General features: G+C 42.5%; 1 protein-coding gene across 1 annotated transcript in view; it reads left to right on the forward strand.

Annotated features, from left to right (window-relative positions):
* The first annotated feature begins 11,546 nt into the window (after positions 1-11,546).
* Positions 11,547-26,127, forward strand: part of UBE3C (ubiquitin protein ligase E3C) — a 65,706-nt gene continuing 51,125 nt past the window's right edge. Inside the window, exons 1-2 of the mRNA XM_087947299.1 lie at positions 11,547-11,973; positions 16,688-16,741. Coding sequence (XP_087803425.1) covers positions 11,908-11,973; positions 16,688-16,741 — 120 coding nt within the window. The 5' untranslated portion in view covers positions 11,547-11,907. The remainder of the gene's footprint in view (positions 11,974-16,687; positions 16,742-26,127) is intronic.

Consider the following 26,127-nt stretch of genomic DNA (forward strand, 5'->3'; position numbering starts at 1 on the left):
CTCCCATACTACCACCTCTTACAATACTAGACAACACAGTATCAACAGTAGGGACCTCCAAATTTCTAGGTTCTACTATATCACAAGACCTAAAATGGACCCCTAACATCAAAAACGTCATCAAAAAAGCACAACAAAGAATGTCCTTTCTGTGCCAATTCAGAAAGCTCAAACTGCCCAAGGAGCTGCTGATACAGTTTCACAGAGGAATTACTGAGCCTATCATCTGCACCTCTATAACTGTCTGGTTTGGTTCTGCAACCCAACAGGACAGACACAGACTTCAGAGGGTAATTAGGACTGCAGAAGAAACAATTGCTACCAACCTGCCTCCCATCGAGGACTTGTATACTGACTGCACAAGTCAAAAAGAGGGCTGTGAAAATATCTACAGACCCCTCACATCCCGGACATAAACTGTTTTAACTCCTTCCCTCAAAACGACAGTAAAGAGCACTGCAGAACTACTAGACACAAGAACAGTTTTTCCCCGAAAGCCATCACTCTGCTAAACAAATAATTCCCTCAACACTGTCCAACTATTACAAAGTCTGCACTACTATTAATGTTAATCTTCTCATCACTCCTTTCACCCATCCACTCCCACCTGTGACTGTATGACTGTAACTTTGTCACTTGTATCCTTACAATCCATATTGACTGTTTCTTAGTATGACTATAATTAAGTGTTGTACCTTATGATTCTTGACTCTTGATGAATGTATATTTTCTTTTTATGTACATGGAGAGCATTTGCACCAAGACAAATTCCTTGTGTGTCCAATCACACTTGGCTAATAAAGAATTCTATTCTATTCTGTTCTAGCTGAGGAGTTATGGGAGTTGAAATCCAAATGTCTTAATGTTGGCAAAGTTGATAAATACACAGCCCTAACCTATGAGGACTTAATAGGTAAGTTCTTCCAGAGAATAAAGCTGTGTAATAATTGAATGGAACACACCTATAAATGGGTATAGAAGAAACTTCTTTGTGCAGGAGCTGCCTGTAGAAACAAGCACATCTTAGTTAATGAATGATGGTCACCTGAATAATAGAATAAGGCTTAGTTTGTGCTGACCTTCATATGTGAAATATTCCAAATTTCAAGGACACTCCCCCTTTAAACTGTGAGGCCCTAAACTATAAATTGCGTAGGTTGTGATTAAATATGGCTTCAGGGTATCTGATAAAAGGGGGTGGGGTTTGATTGTATGGTTGTAACTTCCATCTTGACTTTTTTGCCCTTCTTGAAGACACGCCTGTTTGGCTCTATCCCCAAACATGTTACAAAGTCTAAAAATAAACCAACAGGAAAGAATTCATCAACACAGCTATAATAAAACAAGTTTCACTTACCCCAAAAGGAATGAGAAGCTCATAAAACCAGTTTTATTTAAAAGTCCAAGCTAAGATGTAAATGTTAAATGAAACAAAAGAAGAAACGATACAAAATGCCAGCTTTTGCTGGTTTGCAAGCCTTCGGGGTTTTTTTTTTGACTGAGCATGGTAAATGAGCCTAAAGGACCCATTAATTAAATTCAATTAATTAACATTAATGGCAATCAATCATCTAAACTCCTTTGTGGAAACCACAGCATCACATTCCTGTTTGACCCAATTATCGGTATTAATTTATCTGATGCACCAATACGGCCCCAAATAACTCTACAACTTTGGAGATCTCTGTTCTGAATGCACTTAATCATGTATGTGACGTTCAGCTAAAAGGCTTATTGGAATTATTAATGAAAGGACACAATTAAGTTTGCAACCTTCAAAGTACAAAACCACAGATCTCCCCAAATGTTAACTTCCGTGATATAGCCTGAATTTGGTTCATATGCTCCAATTCTCACTTCAGTTCTAAAAATACCATAGAATAAGGAAACAGATCAGGGCAATACATTCATAAGAGTCCACTAATGTTTTTTGAATGAGATACAGATAGTCTTTAACTTATGACTTGTACATGTAGTTTCTCAACCTCACTCAATACTAGTAACTGGAGAGGGATTTTGGATTCCTACAATCACTTAAATATGAGCCAGCCGTGTGTTGTAGCTGCCCAAAAAGCCAACACAGTCCTAGGCTGCATAAACAGAGGGATAGAATCAAGATCACATGAAGTATTAATACCACTTTATTATGCCTTGGTAAAGCTGCACTTGGAATACAGCATTCAGTTTTGGTCGCCACGATGTAGAAAGAGTGCAGAGAGGTGCAACAAAGATGACCAGAGGATTGGAGGTTAAACATCTAAAGAGTGGTTGCTGGAATTGGGTATGTCTAGTTTAATGAAAAGAAGGACGAGGGATGACATGACAGCAGTGTTCCAATATCTGAGGAGCTACAAAGAAGAGGGAGTCAAGCAGAGGTGGCATTCAGCAGGTTCTGACCAGTACTGGAGAACCGGTAGTGGAAATTTTGAGTAGTTCAGAGAACCAGCAAATACCACCTCTGACTGGAGATTTTACAGTATCCTTCCCCTGTCATGCCTACCAAGCCACGCCCACAGAACTGGTAGTAAAAATTTTTGAATCCCACCACTGGAGTCAAGCTATTCTCCAAAGCATCTGAAGGCCAAGCAAGAAGCAATAGGTGGGAACTAATCAAGGAGAGAAGCAACTTAGAACTAAGAAGAAATTTCCTGACAGTTAGAACAATTAATCAGTGGAACAACTTGCCTCCAGAAGTTGTGAATGCTCCAACCTGGACGTTTTAAAGAAAAGATTGGATAACCATTTGTCTGAAATGGGTTTCCTGCCAAAGCAGAAGGTTGGACTAGAACAGGGGTGTCAAACTTGTATCGACACGGTGGCATCACGTGGTGCATTGTGCAGTGGTGGGATTCAAATTTTTTTTACTACCAGTTCTGTTGCCGTGGCTTGGTGGGTGTGGCTTGGTGGGCGTGGCAGGGGAAGGATACTGCAAAATCTCCATTCCTTCCGCACCCCACTAACCTGCTTTCCAGCTCCATTCTCCTGTGCAGGGCAACCAAAGAAGACCCAGCCGATCAGCTGGGACTCAATGGGAGGCAGAGAATAGATGGGGGCGGGGCCAGTCAGAGGTGGTATTTGCCGGTTCTCCGAACTACTCTAAATTTCCCCTACCGGTTCTTCAGAACTGGTCAGAACCTGCTGAATACCATGTATTGCGACTCCCCCCCTTCACTAAACTGGCCATGGGTGTGGCCAGTGCGTGATGCGAGTTTGACAGCCCCAGATTTCCAAGGTCCCTTCCAACTCTGTTATTCTATTCTAAACCTATAACTGGAATGGATCTTGCCCATTACGGTTGCAAGGGGTGACAGTTACGGAGCCAGCCTTGCTTAATGATTCACATCCCTGCTCTCCCTGATGCCGCTACAGATAGTCCTCCACTTACAACAGTTCCTTTCGTGACTGTTCAAAGTTACAATGGCATTGAAAAAAGCGATTTATGATTTCCCCCCGCACGTATGACCGTTGCAGCATTCCCATGGTCACATGATTCAAATTCAGAAGCTTGGCCACTGACTCCTATTTATCATGGCTGCAGTGGTCCTGGGGTCACAGGATCTCATTCTGGGACCTTCTGAAAAGCTAAGTCAATGGGGGAGCCAGATTCACTTAACAACCATGTTACTAACTTAACACCTGCAGTGATTCACTTAACAACGGTGAGAAGAAAAGTTCTAAAATGGGGCAAAGCTCACTTAGCAAACGTCTCACTTAACCGAAATGTTGTGCTCAGTTGTGGTCATAAGTTGAGGACTACCTGTGTTAACTTGTTAAGCAAGTACGGGTAACCCATGCATCTGGAAGGCCATGGGAGCCCCAGCACACAGCTGGATCTGTAAAAGAAGCAGACAGGTAGCAAAATGTTTGCCAAGGCAGAAACTGCCCTTAGGGAGTAACAGCCCAGCTAGATTAGGGTTTAATTGAGGCCTTTGAACTATGGGTGCTGGAGAAGAGTCCTGCGAGTCCCTTGGACTGCAGGGCGATCAAACCGGTCAGTCCTAGAGGAGATCAACCCTGACTGCTCTTTAGAAGGCCAGATCCTGTAGATGAAACTCAAAGACTTTGGCCACCTCATGAGAAGGAAGGACTCCCTGGAGAAGAGCCCAATGCTGGGAACAATTGAGGGCAAAGAAAGAAGAAGGGGACGGCAGAGAACGAGGTGGCTGGATGGAGTCACTGAAGTGGTTGGTGTGAGCTTAAATGGACTCCGGGGGATGGTAGAGGACAGGAAGGCCTGGAGGAATGTTGTCCATGGGGTCACAATGGGTCGGACATGACTTGGAACTAACAACAATGAGGCCCAGTCCACAGGCGGGCTGCCCTGATCAACTGGCTTTCAGGAGACACCAAACCTCTCCCCAAACTTGTTAGGCTTTGGTGAAGCCAACTGTCTGCAGTCAAAGAATGACTGCAGAAAGTACGGCTTCAGCAACAGAGTGGATAATGCCTGGAATGCACTACCTGATTCTGTTGTTACATCCTCTGACCCCCCCACTCCTTCAACCTCAAACTATCCACGATTGACCTCACCCCATTCCTAAGAGGTCTGTAAGGGGCGTGCATAAGCACACCATCGTGCCTACCGTCCCTGTCCTATTGTCCCCCATTTATCCGTACCTATTTCCTGTATTCATACTTAGGTTTATTCTGATATTTATTTTATTTTATTTATTTGATTTGCCAATTGTTTACAAGATAATAAGTATAAGTGTATACATAGTTGTGAATACATGAAATGGGTACATATAAGAAAAATAAAAGAATAAGAGAAACAATAGGACAGGGACGGTAGGCACGATGGTGCGCTTATGCACGCCCCTACAGACCTCTTAGGAAAGGGGTGAGGTCAATAGTAGACAGTCTAAGGTTAAAGTTTTTGGGGTTTGGGGAAGAGACTACAGAGTCGGGTAGAGTATTCCAGACATTGACCACTCTATTGCTGAAGTCGTATTTCCTGCAATCAAGTTTGGTGCGGTTTAATTTATTTAATATTTATTTATTTATTTAATATTTATTTTTATAAATATTATTTATTTATAAATATTAAATATTAAATATTTATTTATTTAATATTTATTTATTTAATATTTATAAATAAATTATTTAATTTATTTATTTATTTAATTAATTTAATATCTATTATCTTGTAAGCGATTGACAAATCCAATAAATAAAGTAAAAATAAAGAAAGAAAGGGAGCAGCTTCAGCACAAGGTTCCCAAAACCTTCCTTTGCTTAACCCTCCTCCCTCCCTGAGAAAGCCGCATTTCTTCAATAAAGAAAAGAAAATAAGGCGGCGGGGGGGCGGGAGGGATTGGTGGGACAGACCTATTAATTTCTCTCTCTCCCCTTCCCCATTAGGTGCTGAAACTCTGCCTCTGCCTTCTACTCTACCTCTTTTAGCCACCTCATTTGCTAAATTTACTGCAATTCGGCAGAACTTGAGTCCTTTTTGCTGCTTATCTGCCTTTGAAGAGGAGTCCCAGCTGGGTTCAGAAGGGAGTCATACATACTTTTTCCTTCAGCTCCTCAATGCAAACAAGCTCCAGAAAGTTTTCCCTCCCTCCCTCCCTCCCTCCCTTTCCCCTTGGCAGATCATCAGGACAAATAACTCCAGATTTTGTCACATTTCCAGGCATCCAGTAAATTTAGTAAATGGGATGGTAAAAAAGGGGTTGAGGTTGGAGGACAGGGGTAAAGAGTTCAGTTAAATGACTGGTGGTGTCTTGAGGACTGCCTATAACTGAGCCTGGAATTATGGTTGCAAGTGATAGCAATTGTTACCCACACGCCCAAGCCTGATTTTGTGACTTTTGCAATGGTTGTTAAGCAAATGCTGCAGTCATTAAACAAACTCTGTGGTCAGTAAGCAAATACACCGGTTGTCAGATGAATCCATTGTATCCAATGGTTGCTGTTTTTTCTGGAACACCAGGAACCAGCAAAATACACCAAAAGTAGGAGACCACATTACTATAGGATGCTGCAAAATAGAAGCTGGTAGCCAAGTGCCCAAATGTAGTCATGTGACTGTGAGGGAGGTTTGTGGCTGTTGCAACTTTGAACTACCTGGAATGGTCCATTCTAAGTTTGAGTGGTTGCTAAGCAACCAGTTGTTGAACTAGGTATACCTCCTGTTTTTTTCCAAAAACCATCGACCTAAACTTAGAGGTGTTTTTGTTCCGTATTGGGCTTCTTCATCTAGGAACAGATATTTAGTCCTGCCCAATACTGTTAAACTTTGGTTTAGCACTAATGAAGGATTGTGCTAATCCCAAAACCTTGTTGATTTCATAAAAATGTGTCAGGTGAATTAATAGGGGCATAAAAGGAACTGCTCAGCCTATATTTTCTTGCAATTTTAAAAATATATTTGATAACAATGGAAGAATGAATTCTTTATTCTTTATTGGCCAAGTGTGATTAGACACACAAAGAATTTGTCTTGGTGCATATGCTCTCAGTGTACATAAAAAGAAAAGATCAAGAATCATAAGGTACACTTAATGATAGTCATAGGGTACAATAAGCAATCAAATCATAGTAGGAAACAGTCAATATAAATTGTAAGGATACAAGCCACAAAGTTACAGTCACACAGTCACAAGTGGGAGGGAAAATGATTAAACCTATAGCTAACAGAATCCAATTCTCTTTGCAGTTTAAATTATGACTGACCTGATATATACAACTTAGTATTGTGTTTTATTTGATTTCAACTCTGCATGCTTTGGCAACATGGACATAATTATTGTTATCAATCCAAGTCAGTTCACTGCAGGATGAAGATTTCTTTCGCTACAAAGCTAATTTGTTTAGCGACTGCTCAAAGTTTCAATGATACTGAAAAAACTTGCTTATAACTGCTCCTTGCACTTTTCATTGTTAAATTTTTTATTGAACAGCTGCTGAAATTCCCCCCCCCCGAGCTCTGATACAATCTGCCCCATGATAATATTTTTTAAAATCTCCTATAGTTGCAAAGAAGCAAATACAAATTTATTTGTTTATCACATTCTCCAAATATAAGCAATATAAATAGGGATTTATTCTATTTTGTAGTCCATGTTTTTCTTCGTACACTTCAAGGGTCCTACATTCATATCTCAAGTCAAAGAGAATCTCTATATAAAAATAGACATTATTCGATTAGTATTTCCTATGGAGGGAGGGAATCCCTGAGGTCATTTAAATTCTCAGCAACCCCGACAGTGTTCAGCAAATCAGAAGCATCTTTTAAAGCTTTCCTGGGGAATTCACCACAAGTCCTGATCTATACATCGCACAGGGTCTAATGTGTGTGCCACCTCTTCAGCCCTTATTCTTTTTTTTTTTTTAAGCAAATTTTATTAATTTCAAAGACAAACAAATCATCATCAACCATTACATATTTGAACTTTTTTCCATTATAAATTTTACAAGTCAGATAAAACCTTATTTTATACAATACAATTCTATTTTAAGCCATTTCCATATGAGCATAAAAATACCTCTTATCCAATTTCTCTTTACTTCTCTTTACTCTTATTCAATTTCACTATTATTATTTCATCTATTTCTTTCTGACTTGATTACCATTATTCTCATTCTGTATTTCTACAAGGTTTTATTAATACTCTCAAAAACATAAACACACAACAAACAAACATATAAAAATATTTTAGGAAAGTAACTTGGCCCCGGTACCTCTCTTTATATGGGCTTCAATTATATTCATGCTCATCTTACATATCATTACCTATTTTGTTTACCATTCTATATCTTCTATATAAACTTCTCCACACATTTCACTCTTCATAATTCTATCTTATTTAATCCATCTTAATTTAAATCATTATATTTGTATCTTTTGCCCATTCTTTATTATCCCTCTATCTCATTCCTTATAATGAAAAAAAAAGAATTTCTCCTGAAATCACTAATCAGAGTATGATGCCTTTCTATCCTCCCCCTAAATTAATTAGATTAACATTTAAAATAACACCTAATACCCAATCTGATTCTGCTTGGTACATTCTATCTACTAATTTTTTTTCTTTTAATAACAATAAAAACAGAGTAATAAATCCAAAATGATTAAATACATAGTTAAGTAATAAATCTAAATATTAAATCTTATAACATTCCCATTGCCTTTCCCTTTAATATTTTATTACATTTTAAAATCAATCATTATTAAACATTTCAACATTTTAATTTCTTATTAACTCTTAAGCCATTCTAATTTTCTATTTCTAATACAGATGTTACAATACCATCTTATGTACCTTGCAAAATCTTTTTAAGGAAATTGTACTTTACCCTTTGTCCCTAAAAAAAATTCCTCTTTTCCCATCTAATTTCAAAACTTTGTGGCTTTTCTCCGCCTTTCCCTTTCTTTCTTCCCCCACCAAATCTTCCTACCCCCACTTCTTCTAGCCTCTGCCTTGCTGGCATCCCTTCTCTGTTGTGTTCCCTTTTTCTTTTGTTTACTATCATTATATTTATTTTGCATCTTATTTTTTCTCTTTCTTAAATGTTTTTAGATCTTAAGTCCTTCATTTTCCTCCTTTCTTCCTTCCTTCTTTCTTAGTTAAATTTTGGAGTTCATTAAAGATGGCGTCTTTGTCTTCTTCTTGTTGTTGTTCTTCTGCCTCCATCTGTTGTATTGTTTGTTGATAGTTAACCAGCGCCATTTCTAAAAATAGGAAGGCTTTTTCCATACCATCTTTACCAGCTGCTTTTGTTTGCTCATATTCTTCCCTCAGTTCCTCAAAAGAAAAAGCCATTATAGATCTTTTCTTTTCTTTTTCCCCTCTTTCTTCTTACACCAACCAAGATATTTCAAAAAAAAGTAAAACAATCCCAAAATCCACAATCCTCAATCAATCCAAGCCAAGACAAAATTCTCCCTTTCTCTTCCAGGGGTAGTATCGGACAAAAGAAAAAGAAAGTCCAAATCTGTATTTTGAAGCCTTATTGAGTTATATTTCTGTCTTCAAATCCTTAAGGCATCTCCTCCAACAAAATCAAACCAGATGAATATATTTTTGTCCTCTCCCTTCCGACTTATCCCATAAAGCTAGTTTTACCTGAAAAAACAGGTTTCTCAATATCCACTTATTAATTCCGTCGGGAGGAGAATAAACTTTCCTTTCAGCACCTCAAAATTGCCGCTTATTTTCTCTTGTGGAAAGAATCATCCAAAAAGCCATCATTTCCAGGAATTATATTAAATGTATCTTAGAGTCCTGGATCAACCAAGAAAACTTTCACTCTCAAAAAGCTTTCTCCTCTTCCTCCTGCGCATACTTGCCCAGCTGCCGGCTTCTTTGTGGCGGCCATTGCGGACCGCCGCTGCACCGTCTTGGGAAAAGGGGTTCTGCCGGCCGGGAGGGGTCTGCAACACCCCCAAACCCCTCTCCGGATCCCCCTATCTTCAGCTACCCCTGCAGGGTAGCCTAGCTCGGACCCGTCCGGATCGGAGCACCAAAAGCGGCTAGCGCGGCAGGGATCGCTCAGAGTCGCAAATCCCTGCCGCTCGCGAAGCCGACAAACCGGAAGTCTTGCTCCTTGCACTAATGACTATCATAGAAGCCCCATAATCGTATATGATCAAAATTTGGTCCTTGGCAAATGTTATTTATGTATTCTTGATATCTGTGGTGTCCCTGGTCATATGATCACTATTTGGGACCTTAGACAACTTCTGGGAAAATAAATGGGTGAAGCTGGATTTACTTAATTGCAGTGATTCACTTAACTGTGGCAAAAAAGGCATAAAATTGTGTGCAATTCATTACAAATGACTAAAGCACAGTGTTTTGCTTGCAGAAGGTGGAAGACAGAGATGACAGCAAGTATCTCAAACAGTGGATGGAGGGAAATTCTCAGTCATCTGGGGTGGAATTGAGGCAGGACCAAAATAATAGTATAAAATTTTAGAGAATGGAAAGAATTTCTTGGCTTAAGAACTATCAGCCAATGGAACTGGCAACCCCATAAAGTAAATTTTCCCCTTCTTTGAAGGACTCCAAACAACAGCAATAGATCTTAGCAGATCTTGCACTGAAAAGTGCAAATTGGGCCATTTGGAATCTCTCCTCACTCCCTGGTTTTTATGAATTTGCATAGCTATTGGAGATTGATCAAGTCAGATAGGTGCTGCTATCTGCAGAGATGCTAAAGAACAATCCACATTTTGTAGATGAAACACAGTAGATAATTTTAATTATGTTCTATGCTTTTTCTAAATTAAAATGAATTAATGAATGAATTCTTTATTGGCCAAGTGTGCTTAGACACACAAGGAATTTGTCTTGGTGCAAATGCTCTCAATGTACATAAAAAGAAAAGATACATTTGTCAAGGATCATAAGGTACAACACTTAATGATAGTCATTGGGTACAAATAAGCAGGAAACAGTCAATGTAAATTGTAAGGACAATTTAAATTGTAAGAACAAAATTACAGTCATACAGTCACAAGTGGGAAGGGATGGGTGATAAGGAGTGATGAGAAGATTAATAGCAGTGCAGACTTTGTAAATAATTAGACAGTGTTGAGGGAATTATTTGTTTAGCAGAGTAATGGCTTTTGGGAAAAAAACTGTCCCTGTGTCTAGTTGTTCTGGTGTGCAGTGCTCTATATAGCGTTGTTTTGAGGGTAGAAATTGAATCCATTTGTGTCCGGGATGTGAGTAAATACAGCCGGGATGTGGCTGTAAATATTTTCACAGCCCTCTTTTTGACTTGTGCAGTATGCAGGTCCTCGATGGAAGGCAGGTGGGTAGTAATTGTTTTTTCTGCAGTCCTAATTACTCTCTGAAGTCTGTGTCTGTCCTGTTGGGTTGCAGAACCAAACCACACAGTTATAGAGGTGCAGGTGACAGACTCAATAATTCCTCTGTAGAACTGGATCAGCAGATCCTTGGGCAGTTTGAGCTGTCTTTAAAGCATCACATATAATTTCAGTTTAACATCTTCCAAAAAGTTGCAACTTCATGCGTTGTCCTCCAGGTGTGCAGTTTCAACCCACTCCCATCATATTATGGCAACCTGAAGGGACTCATTTTGAATTAAACTAAGAGGCCACTCAGACTACACAAACAGGAAGTGGACAAATATAAGCTGTACTAAGTACAATACAAACACAGACCCCCCCCCACCCACCCTGTCATAATTTAAATCAAAGCCGAAGGCGAGCAAATTAAGCACTGCTTTTGTTCAGAAAGCCCCGATCTCGCCACAATTTCGGACCAAGGTGTGGCTTTGCGGGAGGACGCCGCCCAGAAAGAAGCGAAATAAATTCAGACTCCCCTTTGAGAAGGTGGGTTGTTGTTTTTTTAAAGCCACGCCACGAGGTCTAGAGCCTTGAGTAGCCCATTCGCCTTCGCCAAGCATCCAAGCTCAGGAGGGGTGGGTGGCTGGGGAGGAGAGGGGCGGGGCCCAGGAGAAGATTCTGCCACGGCCCCGCCTTCCCGTCGCTCATCCTCCGACAGGCGGAGCAAGAGGCGGCCCTTCCTTTAGTTGGGGGGGGAGGAGGAGGAGGCGGAGGAGGCGGAGACAAGGTAAAGGCGCACGCGCAGAGCAGATGGGCGCGCGCCGTGCTAACTGCAGTCGGCGGCCATCTTCTTTGAGGAGCCGGGTCCTTCTCGTTGCCCCTTCAGTCGCGGCGCCGGACCCGCGATCCTTCCAGCCCCCGTGCCGTTTGCGGACGGGAGCCCCCAAAGGAAGCCGGGAAGGGAAGCGCGAAGGAAGGGCCCTTCGGGCTTTGTGGTGGGGGCGGGGAGGCCGGGCTAGGACGAGGCTGGCTGTCGGTGGGGCTTCCCGGCGAGATCAGGTCATCATCTCCTCGGCTCTTCTTCGCCCCGTCCGGCTGAGGAAGCCGGGCCGAGCTCCGGATGGGCGGCTAAGCGGCCGGACATCATGTTCAGCTTCGAAGGGGATTTCAAGACCAGGCCCAAGGTCTCTCTCGGCGGAGCCAGCAAGAAGGTAGGCCTTGCCAAAAAGGCCGGCCGTGACTCAGGCGCTTCCCGGAGCCCCTGCGGAGGCGATTTCCTCTTCGGGGAGGGAAGGCGGACCCGGGCGAGCCTGGCTCGGGGGAAGGAAGCGTTGAGCTGAACCCGGGACAGGCTTGGCCGTTGGGGGCTTGGCCTCTTGGGAGCTGCCGAACCCGGTGCTCCCTCGCTTTCCCTCCCTCTGTGGTGCGCCGATGGGGGAACCGGGGCCTCATGAGGACCCTTAACCTGGTCAGCCAGGGCTTTGCTCGGGATTCTGGAGGGTTTGGAGATGTTTTATTTCGATCAAGTGGGTTCAGCTGGACAGCTTTAAGATTTGTGGACTTCAACTCCCAGAATTCCTGAGCTAACATGACTGGAGGAGGAATTCTGGGAGTTGAAGTCCACAAGTCTTAAAGCTGTCAAGTTTGAATATCCCTGTTTTAGATTCTGGAGATGGACAGGGGGATCCTGGTTTAGAAAAACATGTTGATGGGATTGGAGGGGGGGGGTGGCGACTAGACAGGCTGACTTTAAACATTTGGTTCCTAAATGTCTTAGTTCGTTGCTCAGCTTTGGTGACTGTTAAGATGCCTGGATTTCAGCTCCCAAAATGGCCTACTCCAATATCCTGGTTGGGGAATTGTGGGAGTTGAAGTGTAAGCATCTCAAAAGTTGGCTGAAGTTGAAAAGCACGGCTTGTTGAGCAACAGACAAAACAGCAGGGGTGTTGTTGAACCTTGGCCACTTTAAGCCTGGCAGACTTCAACTCCCAGAATTCCCCAGCCAGCAAAGCTGGGAGTTCAAGTCTGCCAGGCTTAAAGTCGTCAAGGTTCAACAACCCGGCCATAGAGGACATTGAAATTCTGAATTCTGAATATGTCTCAGAAAAAGGCTGATAAGGGAGAGATAAATAAGTCTTCCCTCTGTTTTAGTGAGCTTTCTTTGTCTTTTCTGGCCATTCAAATTACTACAGTTGTTAAAGAGGCCTATTAAGAGTATCAGGATTGCCTATCATCTGCATTAGGAGTGTGTGCTTAAATATTGTGGCTCAGCTTTGACACAGTTGAAACTTGTTTCAAATCTGGCTTCTGTTTTGAAATCACCTAGGCCTCATAAAGTAAACACCTGTTTACCAGTCCATGTGGAGAATAATACTTTTATGATTGTTCGATTGTTATCTACAGGAGAGAAATATAGCTTCTCTACAGTATAAATTCAGTTGTTCTATATTGTTTATGTCAACTGATCATATGTCATATGTACCTATCATCACCTAAAATTGACACTGAATATTCTGCTTTAATGTGGTATGTATACAAATTAAAGATATAATGAAGTTGGGGTAAATATTACCTTCTGTGCAGCGTTGTGTAATGACACTTTCATGAAACAAATGCCCATTAGAAATGCATTATGTAATAATTCCTCTAAATGGACCATCATTTATTACTGACCTCTAATACGTAAAAAACTTTTCATTCTCATCAAATCAGACACTACATTGCTTTGTGGAATGAAGATCGAATAAATCAGTATGTAAAAAAGTGGCAAGTGGTATAACATCATCTTTTATTCATATTTGGTGGATTTATATGTTTGTCATCAAATTTTAAATACAGGTAGTTATACTAAAAGATAATGTCAATTTCTCAAAAAAGTGTTCAGCCATAATTAGCATACAAAATATATACATGGATCTATTCAAACAAACTGTTGAGACTTTGGTTCTGGTCAGTAAAGGAGTGAGATGGGATTGTATTTTATTTTCTTGTTTATTTAACCTAAATACTGATTATCCATTGTGGAATGTTGCATTGGAAGAAGATGAGGATGGTTTTAAAAATAGAAGAAAATAAATTACTTGCACTATAGGGATACTATTCTGATAGCTAAAAATGCAGATGATTGCAAGTTCCAATAATTAAAGAGCACAGTGAAAAAAATGTAACTAACATTAAATTTAAAGAACCCAAACAAGTTGAAGTATTTATATTAATAAACTAGAAAGGATTTTTAAATTTTCCTTCTGGATTAATGTTTGTGTGAAAAAAAGAGTTTTGAATCTAATTTATCCTGGTTTTGGTTGGCAGTTGAATTGTACAATTGCTTTTGCCATTGATGTGTACAGTTAGTCCTGTATTTATGACCACAGTTGTGCCCAAAATTTCTGTTGCTATGCAAGATTTGTTAAGTGAATTTCCCCTCCCCCCACACTTTATGACCTTTCTTGCCACAGATGTTAAGTGAATCATTGAAGTTGTTAAGTTAGTTGTATCAACATTTTATAAGTTTATCAGAATATAAAATATAAAGGAAAATTTTAAAAAAAGGAACTGGGGAGGAGAAAAAGGAAAAAGAGAAAGTGTAGGGGAAAAGGGGGAAAAGGGGGAAAAGGTGGAAGAGAGACTCAGATGTCTATATCTGAAGTTGTTAAGTTGTGAATTGAATCTGGCTTTCCCATTGCTTTTGCTATTCAGAAGGTTGCAAAAAGTGATCACATGACCTTGAATATGAACCACTTGCCTAGTGTTTGAATTTTTATCTCCTGACCATGGGAATGCCACAAGAGAAAAAAAGGGTCATGAGTCACTTTTTCAGTGCTTACAACAGCCACTAAATGAACTGTTGTAAGTCAAAGACTACCTGTATTTCAGTTTTCTTGGAATTAATGAAGTGGCCATAACCATTATTGTAGGACAGGAAACAAGCTAACATTGATACTGTGCTTGCTAAAACATGTCATAATATTTTGGTGTGGCTGAGATCAATATCAAGATGTGTGAACTGATGGATGATACTGTAATATAATGTGACACAGAAAATACTTTTTAAGATAAGACTTTCTCAGCTATTCAGTTGGTAGTGGCATTGTTTCCATGGTATATTAAGAGTGCAGATGTGCCAGCATTCCTAACACTTGTACTTGCTATGAGTGGCTTAAGGCTTCCTGCAATATCCAAATCTAAAATAGTTTCCATTTTGGTTTGATAGAAAGTGGATTAGGGAACTCAGACAATACAATAACTACAAAAATTGATTAAAGCAGCAGTCCCCAACCTTTCCAGCTCTGGACTGCCGATGGCAGAGGTGGAGGTGAGAGGGAATGGTTTTGTGTGCACCTGTGGCACTTGCACAAATTCAGCTTTGTGTGCTCACATGCTTGCTGGCCATTTGTGTGGCCCAGTTCCCAACAGGCTGCAGCCCAGGGATTGGGTTAAAGGATTATCTTTAAAAAATAAGGAAAGTTCAAAAAGGGAGATTCTGCTGTGATATAGTAGATTGTGAATAGTTCACAATCTACTATATAATATTACTAATATAATAGTTGTGAATAAGGCACTGAAATTGGAAAACCTATTTCTCCTGAATAATACTAGTTCTTTTTTTCTATTCCATGTTGATCCTCATTCAGTGTGTTTTTTACAATCTCAGACTAATGGGGGTGGCCCATTTCATTTGAAATCTCATTGTGTATACAAAAAAGTTATATGCTGACCATAAAGATTTGATTTGATTAGCTATAAATGGGCTGTTTGCAGTATGTGGTAGTATTTGACTCATAACACTGTTATGAATGGCTGGAAGGCCATGATCTTGACCCTAGAGTAAAATAGGAAAGTTTGAATATGTGCTTTCAAGCAACAGGCTTGTGACTCTGTATGAACAAAAAGGCATCTTCAGATTGAACTCAGTTCTGAGCGATTTCATGGACAAGCCACATATATTTCTTGACAATTTGCCATTGCCATATTTCATGGTGTTTTTCAATTTTCCAATCTAACTTGTACTTAGTGGCATTTTTTGAAGAAAAAACTTATAATACTGTAGCATCTCTTTCCAAGAGAGAAATAAAGATTTTTGTTTCACCACATTCTCAGGAGTTTATCAGTTTCTGGTTAATATCAAAAGTGCATATAGATTGCTTGAAAGACGTCTAAACAAATTCTACTGAGCGTCCCTTGTTGATAAAATACTGCTTCTACTGAGTTTTATCAGTAGTGGTAATGATAATATTATGGTGATTTTTTTTCTCTAAAAAAATTCTCTAAGCACATACATACATTTCAGGAATAAAAATTCTTTCTTTATTGAAGAGGACTTGGTGAACATAGTTCTCTCTACTGAGAGAGCAAGCACTTCTATTTTCAGAAGATGCATTCTAAAGTCAAAGCAATAGATCAGGGATTCCCAATCCCCAGGTAGTGGCCTGTTTGAAACTGGGCCACTGGAGAGATGGGCAAGTGTGCGTGTGTGAAGCTGTACCCTCGCAAATGGAGGGCGCTTGGGTTCGTGTGCGAAGCAGCACTTCTGCAAATGGAGCTTTATACGTGAATGCAAGTGGCCACCACCTGCATGAGTGCCTGCTGCTCGCGTGCGAATGGAGGATGTATGCACCTGCCATTCGCACAAATGGAGCTGTGCATGCACACACATATATACTTGCTGCTCACACGCCCCTGCTGGACAGGGCTGCCAGGGAAAGATTGGAGAACCATTGCAATAGATGGCTCATATAATTGCAAACAGTGTGTGATGTAAGCTGCAATATAGTTTTTCACACAGCTGAAATTATTGGTACAATTGGTTCAGTAAAGATTGTAATCCTTTCTGTGGGTTAGGAATACACCCCCCCCCTTGTAAAAAGGTGTTTATATAAAAATTCAGTGCATTTGTTCAGAGAAGCATCATGTCTGTTTCTTTTCCAGGAAGAAAAGGCATCTCTTTTGCATCGTACACAGGAGGAGAGACGAAAACGAGAGGTATGATATAAATAAATACAATAAAAAGGAGCTGCTAGATGAAAATTAAAGAGATATACCATGTTAAAATTATGGTAACATTAGAAAGTAATTTTAATTGTTTCATAGGTTTAGAAGTGTAAACCATCCAGAGTCACTTCGTTGAATTGGGCAGTTATAGGAATAGAACGAATGGATAAAAATGAACACATCTTTAAATGGTGCAAAGTTTATAAAGAAAAAACTGACAGTCTAATGAGAATAGAAATGAACACAAATGAACATAATAATATTGTAGTAGTGACTTCAAACTTGAAATATTGTGTATATGTGGTCCTCAACTTACAACTATTCATTTAGTGACTGTTTGAAATTACATTAGCACTGAAAAAAGTGACTTATGACCATTGTTCACACCTATGACCATTATAGCATTCCCATAGGGCATTTGGCAACTGGCATGTATTTATGACAGTTGCACTGTCCTGAATCATGTGATCACCATTTGTACCCTTTCTAGTTGGCTTCCAACAGCGAAGTCTATGGTGGGAACAAGATTAACAATCACATGATTCATTTAACAACTGCAGTAATTCACTTAACAACTGTGGCAAGAAAGATCATAAAATTGGACAAAATTAACTGCTTAACAACAGAAACTTTGGGCTCAATTGTGGTTGTAAGTTGAGAACTACTTGTATTAAGGTCTTGAATTAATAAACCTATGTATATACAGTACTACAAACATTTATTTTGTCTAAAAATCAGTTGGTTTTGAAGCTGATTTTTTTTTCATAACAGCTCAAATTAAACAGCAGCTCATTGTTACTGTGGTCTGTCTTGTCTCACTTGTCTTTTCTCATCTGAAGTTAATGGTATAATAAATAATAGATAAAATCAAGATGAAAAATGAATATTTGGGTTATAGAATAGAGGAATAAGATACTTACTGGGATTTCAGTTTTTCCCATGTTGGCATCTTCTAATATTAAAAATAGTGACATTCCAACTCATTTGATTATGTGATTATGTGACATTCCAACTCATATGTATTTAATTTAATATTTAATATTACTAAATATTAAATATTATGTAATTTAATAATTTATTAGGTGTATAAATAACCCAATGCGGTGAACATAGCTAATGCTCCTGCCTCCTATTTTCCTCATAACAGCAACCCTGTGAGGTGGGTTTGGTCTGAGAGACAAAGACTGGCTCAAAGTTACCCAGCCAGCTTTCATGACTAAGGTGGAACTATAACTCAGTTTCTAGACTGGTTGATTAGTTAAGAACTATCAATCTCAGACTTCCAGTTTGAGCTTCTTTGGCGACGGACTGAATCCGCAATCGTGCGCGGTTTCGATCCATGCTCGCCACTGGAGCGCCCTGCGCCGGCTGGATTCGGGGCTAAGCCATCCTGTAGAGGTGGTGAAGAGGGAGGAGACCGCCAGCAGGGTCGAGGAGAGCCGCATCTCTCCTCAGCTGGCCATTACTCCCTTTCCTGAAGCCGGTTGCAGCGGTGGTCAGAAATGGCCACCTCAAAGAACTCAACGGGAAAAGAATGTGCAGGAGGAAGATAAGAAGAGAAAGTTTGGTTGACTGGGTTGAACTGAAAAAGCAACAACGTAAGATATCCTGGAATTTGAACTATAAAAAATAACATTGTTCCCAAAGAAGACTTTGAAGCAGCGAAGGAGAGAGGGAAGGAAAAGGATTTGGCTTTTTTTCCCTTCCCTTCCTTATACTGACAGCTAAGAGATTTAAGTAAGAAATTGACAAAAATCCACTGTGACATCAATAGGCATTTAAGCTGAAAATAAAATGTCCAAGGGATAATAAAGACTTTTGGATACTCAAAAACCTTTAAAAGCAGGAGAGAAAAGGAAAGAATAAAAGAGCAGGATCTGGAAAAATGGAGGAGATTGCCTGGAACTAAAAGGAACTTATAGTGAGACCTTAACAAGATTCCTAAAAGATACATTCTCCTACGAGCTGCTCGGAGCATCCAGAGATGGGAGGTGCTTCAGTCTCTGCTTGCTTAGGCGAACTCAAATTGAGGAACGCTCCTCCTTCATCATGTGACTCTTCCTGGGCGTTCCCCAGTTTTTGCTCAGCCTCGTGCGAGACAGGCTGTTCTGCTCTTTGCTCCTTGGCCCAGGTGTCAGCCTGTGCAGAGAGGCTGCTACAGGCCCTATCCTTAACTCAACTGGGCCTAGGCATTTCGATATCCGGCTTATTGGCTTTCTTCTGTTATCCCAGGAGCAGGGATAGAAACATAACTCAAACTTGATTATAGCATTTATTCATATTTGACAGTATAATATTTTCAAACTTAAAAATATTATCACTGAGGTACGGCTCAATTCTCTCCTCTTTGGCTACCTTACATATCTCTACATACATACATACATACATACATACATACATACATACATACATACATACATACATTAAAAAAGGAGAGAATAGAAAGACAAATTTTTCTAAAAGGGGGAGGTAATACTGATCAGGGACACCGTCTTGCCAGATCGGGCCCTGGGCGTGCCAACCGCCTCATTTCATCTTACTCCAGCCATATTTAGGCCATTGCAATGGCAGATGGCAATACCTTGAGAGGACCTTCTTTGAAGGCAAAAGCCAAAACACACCACTTGCGCAAGCAGGCTAAGGAGACCTCCAAAGCGGCCGAGAGGGACGCCCTAAGGCACCACAAAGCCCTGCAAAAGGAAATAGAAAGGAGATCTAAGAAAGCACCCAAGGTGCCTCAGGTTCCTCCATCCTCCAGTCCCTCTACCTCTGCTCAACCTCCCCCCCCAGATGTTTCCTTCTCCTCCAGGCGCAGCTTGCCACCTCAGGAACAACAGGCACTGATTCCTGAAACATTGGCCAGAAGGACTCCAGAGGCCACCTTCACCCCAACCACTGCTGGTCTCCGCCAAGAGGAGTCTCTCCCTGAGGAGATCCCTGAGAAGATAAGATCCTGGATGGAGTTGGCTATTCGCAAAGGCATCGCATCTGGCATCCAGCAAGCCACCAGGCCCAGTCTGTATCCGGTAGGCTCTGAACAGGAATCTCACTTGGTGAGGTCCCTACCCAGGTCTGAACAACATCTAACTCAGGTGCCCTTACTTGGGGAACCCCCACTCCAGGGGCAGGAGGAGGAGATGGAGGAGGGGGCAGAGGAGGAGGAGGGTGATCACCTCATGGACCCACACGCCTTCGATCTGGGATCCATACACTATAGCGAACCCCTATCAGACACGGATCCCCTAGAGGACGAAATGTCCGAGGACGAGGGGCTCACCCCTGACCAGCCCGCTTTTGCGGGTCTCTTTAAGCCGCAAATATTCAAATCCTTATTGTATAAGGCCAAAAATATTTCAGGTTTGAGTAAGCAATCCCCCTCACCCCACCCCACCCCCTCTGGGGAGGGACCTGAAGACCTCATTTTTAACCAACCAGTGGTAGAGGCCGAAACTATTCCAACTCCTCCTATCCTCGCAGATCTGGTTCAAAAACAACTGGCGTCCGTAGGGGTCCCCCCAGCCCCCTCTAACCATGACAAAAAAAAAATCAATCTTGACCCGGACTTCTCTAATCTGTTGAACACCCCTGAGGTTGACGAGCCCATTGTGGGCCTGGCATCCTCCTCGAATCCTACTGAGGCCTTAGAAGCCCTAAAACCGGAGGAAAAGCGCGCCGAGCTGGCCCTGCACAGGGCCCATCAGTCGGACGCATGGGCCATAAAATCGGCTACGGCCACATCTTTCTTTACTAGGTCCTCCATTAGATGGCTGCGCCAGCTTAGACAGCATGTCCCTGCTTCTAACACCAGAGCACACCAGGACATTGCTAAGATTACTGCCGCAGCTGAGTTTTCAGCTGACGCCACATATCACTCCGTCAAATTTTCTGCCAGGGTGATTATGTCGCACGTCCAGGCCCGCCGCCTACTATGGCTCAGATACTGGCAGGCAGATTTTAAGAACAAGGCCAAGCTGGCTCCTCGCCCTTACTGGGGGACAAACTATTCGGCTCCTCCCTGGACCCTTTACTTATGGAAACCAGGAACAAAAAGAAATTCCTCCCTTCCCTCACCCGAAGGTCAGACCCCAGACAGCTGCAGCCCTTTCGGAGGGGCTCCTTTCGGCCCTCTTACCAGGCCCCCTTCTCTCCCAGATATCAGAGGCCTCCCTCTTTCAGACTGGGCCGACTCCAGGATCGACCCGACTCTGGAGACAGGAGTAGGAGGGGCGGCCAATATAAAAGGCCGTTTCGGGGGTCTGGAAGCAGGCCTTACCGACATCCCAGATAGACATAAGGACTCTATCCCCATTGGCGGGTGCCTAAAGTCGTTTGCCACTATATGGGACTCTTCTACTTCTGACTCTTGGGTCAGGGAGACCGTTAGATTCGGCCTTGCTCTCGAGTTCCCTTCCACCCCCCCAAATTTCTTAATGGCATCCCCCCCTCCAAAGACCCGATTCTGATGACTTCCGCCATCCAGCACCTCCTTAACATAAGGGCCATCCAACCTGTTCAACCAGACCAACGAGGTCGGGGTTTTTATTCCCACCTCTTCATCGTTCCAAAACACTCGGGGGGATGGCGGGCCATCTTAGATTTGAAGCGACTTAACCGTTTCTTAACTTACTGCAAGTTCAAAATGCACACCCTTCAATCCATACTACTGGGAATCAGACAGGGGGACTTCCTCACATCCATAGACTTAACAGAAGCTTACCTACACATCGCCATTTGGCCTTCCCACTCCAAATTCCTAAGGTTCTGTTACAATAACCAACACTTTGAGTACGTGGCCCTTCCCTTCAGACTGGCTTCTGCCCCCAGAGCCTTTACCAAGGTCCTGGCAGCTCTGGCGGCTCATATCAGAAATACTCCCATCCGTCTCCAATGTTATCTAGATGATATTTTAATTCAGTCTTCATCTATCGATCAGGCAGTTAGAGACACCCAGGCAACCTTAGATTCCCTTCAGGAACACGGGTTCCTCATAAATTGGAAAAAGAGCCAGTTATTCCCTTCTACCTGGATAACCCACTTGGGAGCTCTTATCAACACAGTGGAAGGTAAGGTCTACCTGTCCTCAGAAAGACTCCTCAGTATTCAGAAATTGGTTAGGGAAATTAGGCACCGCAAGAGGGTGCCCTTATTGGAATTGTCAAAACTATTGGGGAAAATGATCTCCTGCATTTCTATTGTTCCCTGGGCCCGTCTTCATACCAGATCCCTACAGTGGTTCCTGCTCCCGTACCAGAGATCCGGAAGAAGCAATTCCAAGTTCCCAGTCAGGATCCCGCCCAAGGTCCTCATGTCCCTCCTCTGGTGGGCAAGACCGCTCATCAACAAGGGCTGCTTCTTCAAGGAACCTCAAAGGCTGACCATCACCACGGATGCTAGCCTATCCGGATGGTGTGCCCACTTCCAATCTCTCTCATCCCAGGGAAGATGGACTGCAATAGAACAATCATGCAGTATAAATTGGCTGGAGCTTCACGCCGTTCTCCTGGCCCTGCGCAGCTTCCTCCCCCAGGTACGCGGGCAACACGTCCTCATTTTGACAGACAACATCACAGTCAAAGCACACATCAACAAACAAGGGGGCACACATTCAATCCAACTGATGAAGGAAGCCGAGCGCCTCTGTCGCTGGGCAGAGACCAACCTTCTGTCCATCAAGGCAGAGCACATATCAGGGCTATCAAATATCCAGGCAGACTGGCTGAGCAGGGCCACCATAGACCAATCGGAGTGGCGCCTCCACCCATCCCTGTTCAGAGAGGCAACAAGGATATTCGGGGAACCAGTGATAGACCTGTTTGCCTCCCCCTCAATACCCAGCTCCCAAGATTCCTGTCAAGATACCCCTCCCAAGGAGCGGAGAATCACAGTGCGCTCCGCTGCCCATGGCCCCCAGGGCTCCTCTATGCATTCCCTCCTCTGCCTCTGGTACCCAGGGTTATCCAGAAGCTGCTCCACGAAAAGGCGGAGTTGCTCCTGGTGGCCCCTTACTGGCCCAGACGATCATGGTTTGCGGACCTCCGCACCCTTTCGGTGGCACCTCCCTGGAGGATCCCTCCAGACAGAATTTCCCTGTCCCAGGGGCCCCTCCTAAACCCGTACCCGCAATGGCTCCAACTGACCATCTGGAGGTTGAGCGGAGCACCCTGAGGAAAGGACAGCTCTCAAATAGGGTCATTGACACCATCCTAGCTGCCAGACGACCTTCAACAATCCAAATTTATAATGCCACTTGGGTGATCTTCTGTCGTTGGTGCAACAAACTTCAAATCAACCCAGTTTCTCCCTCCATAGCTCAAATTCTAGAGTTTCTCCAGGAGGGACTTGACAAGGGACTGTCTCCTAACACGCTAAAGTGTCAGGTAGCTGCCCTGTCACCAGTCCTTTCTTACGAAGGTCTCAGTTCCCTCTCTCACCACGCCCTCATCCGAGCCTTTCTTAGAGGGGCTACCAATTTACGCCCCCCCCAGTCCACCGTTATCCCACCTGGGACCTCAATAAAGTCCTCCTCTCCCTCACCAAAGAGCCTTTCGAGCCCCTGAGGGAGATGGGTCCCCAATTCCTAACATATAAAGTGGTTTTCCTGGTGGCCGTTACATCAGCCCGACGTATCTCAGAAATAGCAGCTCTATCTGTCAGGCAAGACCTCTGTGTCTTTCACGCAGATAGGGTGGTCCTCCGACCCGACCCCACCTTTCTGCCAAAGGTTAATTTGGCTTTCCACAGAGCACAGGAGCTCATCCTCCCCAATTTCTGTCCCAATCTGTCGCAGGAAAGGGAACACCAATGGCACAAACTTGATGTAAGGCGCGCTCTGTGCATTTACATCAAACGTACAAAGCCCTTCAGGAAGTCGGAGGCCCTTTTTCTATCTTTCCAACCCCAAACTCTGGGTCACAAGGTGTCATCTTCTACCATAGGACGATGGATTAGGCGGCCATAGCTAAATCGTATCAGTCCCAGGCCCTTCCAGTTCCCAAGGGCATAACAGCCCATTCAACCAGGAGCACAGCCACCTCTGCGGCCTGGGCTACCCAGGCACCAATAATCGAAATATGCCGGGCTGCGACTTGGACCTCACCTTCCCCCTTCATTCGGCACTATAAAATTGACGTGTTTGCCTCTGCGGAGGCTTCATTTGGCAGGCGAGTCCTGCAGCGTGTTCTTAGGGACCCTAGGGAGATTCAGGACCAGACGGAGTCCCTCCCTTAGGACAGGCCAAGCTTTGGTATGTCCCATCTCTGGATGCTCCGAGCAGCTCATAGGAGAAGGCGTTGGTACTTACCTGATACGCCCTTTCTGTTTGAGCTGCGAGGAGCATCCAGCCTCACCCTAATTTCCGTCTGGTGGGGCCTCTCTCTCGGCCAAGGACCAAACCAAAAAAAAAAAAAAATTTAGGTGATAGGGATAGGAGCAGCACTTCTTTTCCTCTCGCCTTCGCAAAAACTGGGGAACGCCCGGGAAGAGTCACATGATGAAGGAGGAACGTTCCTCAATTCGAGCTCAGCCTAAGCAAGCAGAGACTGAAGCACCTCCCATCTCTGGATGCTCCTCGCAGCTCAAACAGAAAGGGCGTATCAGGTAAGTACCAACGCCCCTTCTAACTGAAACTTTGTAACAAAATAATAGAACCCCAGGAAGAGAAAGTTGAAAAAAGAAGCAAGAAGAAACAGCTTTGGATTATTTGGATTACTTGGTGATTTTTGGATTGTTGGCTATTGGATTTAAATGACTAAAATCAATCGGATGGTTGTTTAAAAGTGTTTAAAATGGCATCACTTTTAGAAGAACTGAAAATGGAACTTAAAAAAATAGAAAGAAGATGCACAAGAAGGAAGAGGTTCTTTTGGCTTCGTATTTCAATTTTTAGAAATGGAGATCTGGAACTATGAGAAACAACAAGAAACGCTTGTAGAACAAGAAAGTTGGGACAAAGAAGAAGCCATCTTTAATGAACAAGTAACTTTATGGGGGGGGGGGGAAGGAAAGGGGGAAAGTTTAAGATTTGAAAAACAACCAAAAAAAAAGAATAGTTTGAAAAATAATTACAATATTAGGAAGCAACAGAAGAGAGGATTACAGAAGAGAGAATTAGAAGTAGAGAGACAAGGGGGCAAAAACGGGAGGGAGAAGAAGAGGGGAAAAAAGGAAAGGAAAATAAGTTATAAAAGACAGAAACAAGATATAGAGAAACAGGGAAAATGTATAAGGATTGAAACCATAAGCCATATATATGGCTTATATATGTATGTATATATATATATATATGTATGGTATTCAGCTTTGTTCGGGTATTTTCCCAACGTCATTATAGTTGTGCTTTTAAAGTTGTAGCAACGTTTTGGCAGAATCTCATCTGCCATCATCAGGCTTCTGTATTATGTTCGTCATATATATGTATGTATGTATATATATATGTATATGTAAATATGTATTTGTTTTCTTAAGTTTTCGCGGGTACTTACATGTATGGCATTCAGCTTTGTTCGGGTATTTTCCCACGTCATTGTAGTTGTGCTTTTAAAGTTGTAGCAACATTTCGGCAGAATCTCATCTGCCATCATCAGGCTTCTGTATAGTGTTCATCTGTGAGTCAGACTTTTACAGTGGTTTCAGATTTAAATTTGGGGCAGCCTATTGCTGTGCCAGAATGGTTTTTTCTTCATCCTGATTGGTTGGGAGTCTTGGTCTGTGTTTATTGGTCTTGGAGTTTGCTGTGTTCTGCTTGATTGGTGTTTCTAATATCTTCTGTCTGATTTTTGGCTCTTTTTGTATCTTGATTGGCTGGCAACATTGTGTTACTTTATTGGAGGCCTTTAGTGCAGCTTGGCTCCGGGTAAATGGACGGCTATCATTAGTTAGGAAGCTAGGTTTCATCTGGGTGCCTGGTTGGGGTGTGTTTGAGCTGGAGGTATCAGGGGGGATCTGTTTGTGCCCAGGTGTTTGCCTGGCTTGTGGTGTGCCATCCACAAACCCAAACTATGGTTAAGATACATCGATAACACATTTGTGATTTGGCCCCATGGAAAAGAAAACCCAAACAATTTCCTAACACACCTAAACAGCACACACTCCAAAATCGAGTTCACCATGGAAACGGAAACAAACAAACAACTACCATTCCTAGATGTACTAATCTACAAAAAAACAGATGGCACACTAGGACACACCGTATACCAGAAGAAAACACACACTAACCGCTACCTCAACGCCCAATCCCACCACCACCCAGCACAGATAAACTCTGTGGCCAAAACACTAATTACTAGAACCAAACGCCTGGCAGACAAGACACACATTAAGACTGAACTATGCACCCTGACTAAAGTACTGACAGCCAACGGCTTCCACAAAAGGAAAAT

This window comes from Notechis scutatus, chromosome Z, assembly GCF_049901735.1.
Source record: "Notechis scutatus isolate UNSWTSFEM ecotype Mainland chromosome Z, rNotScu1.2, whole genome shotgun sequence".
Lineage (NCBI taxonomy): Eukaryota > Metazoa > Chordata > Lepidosauria > Squamata > Elapidae > Notechis > Notechis scutatus.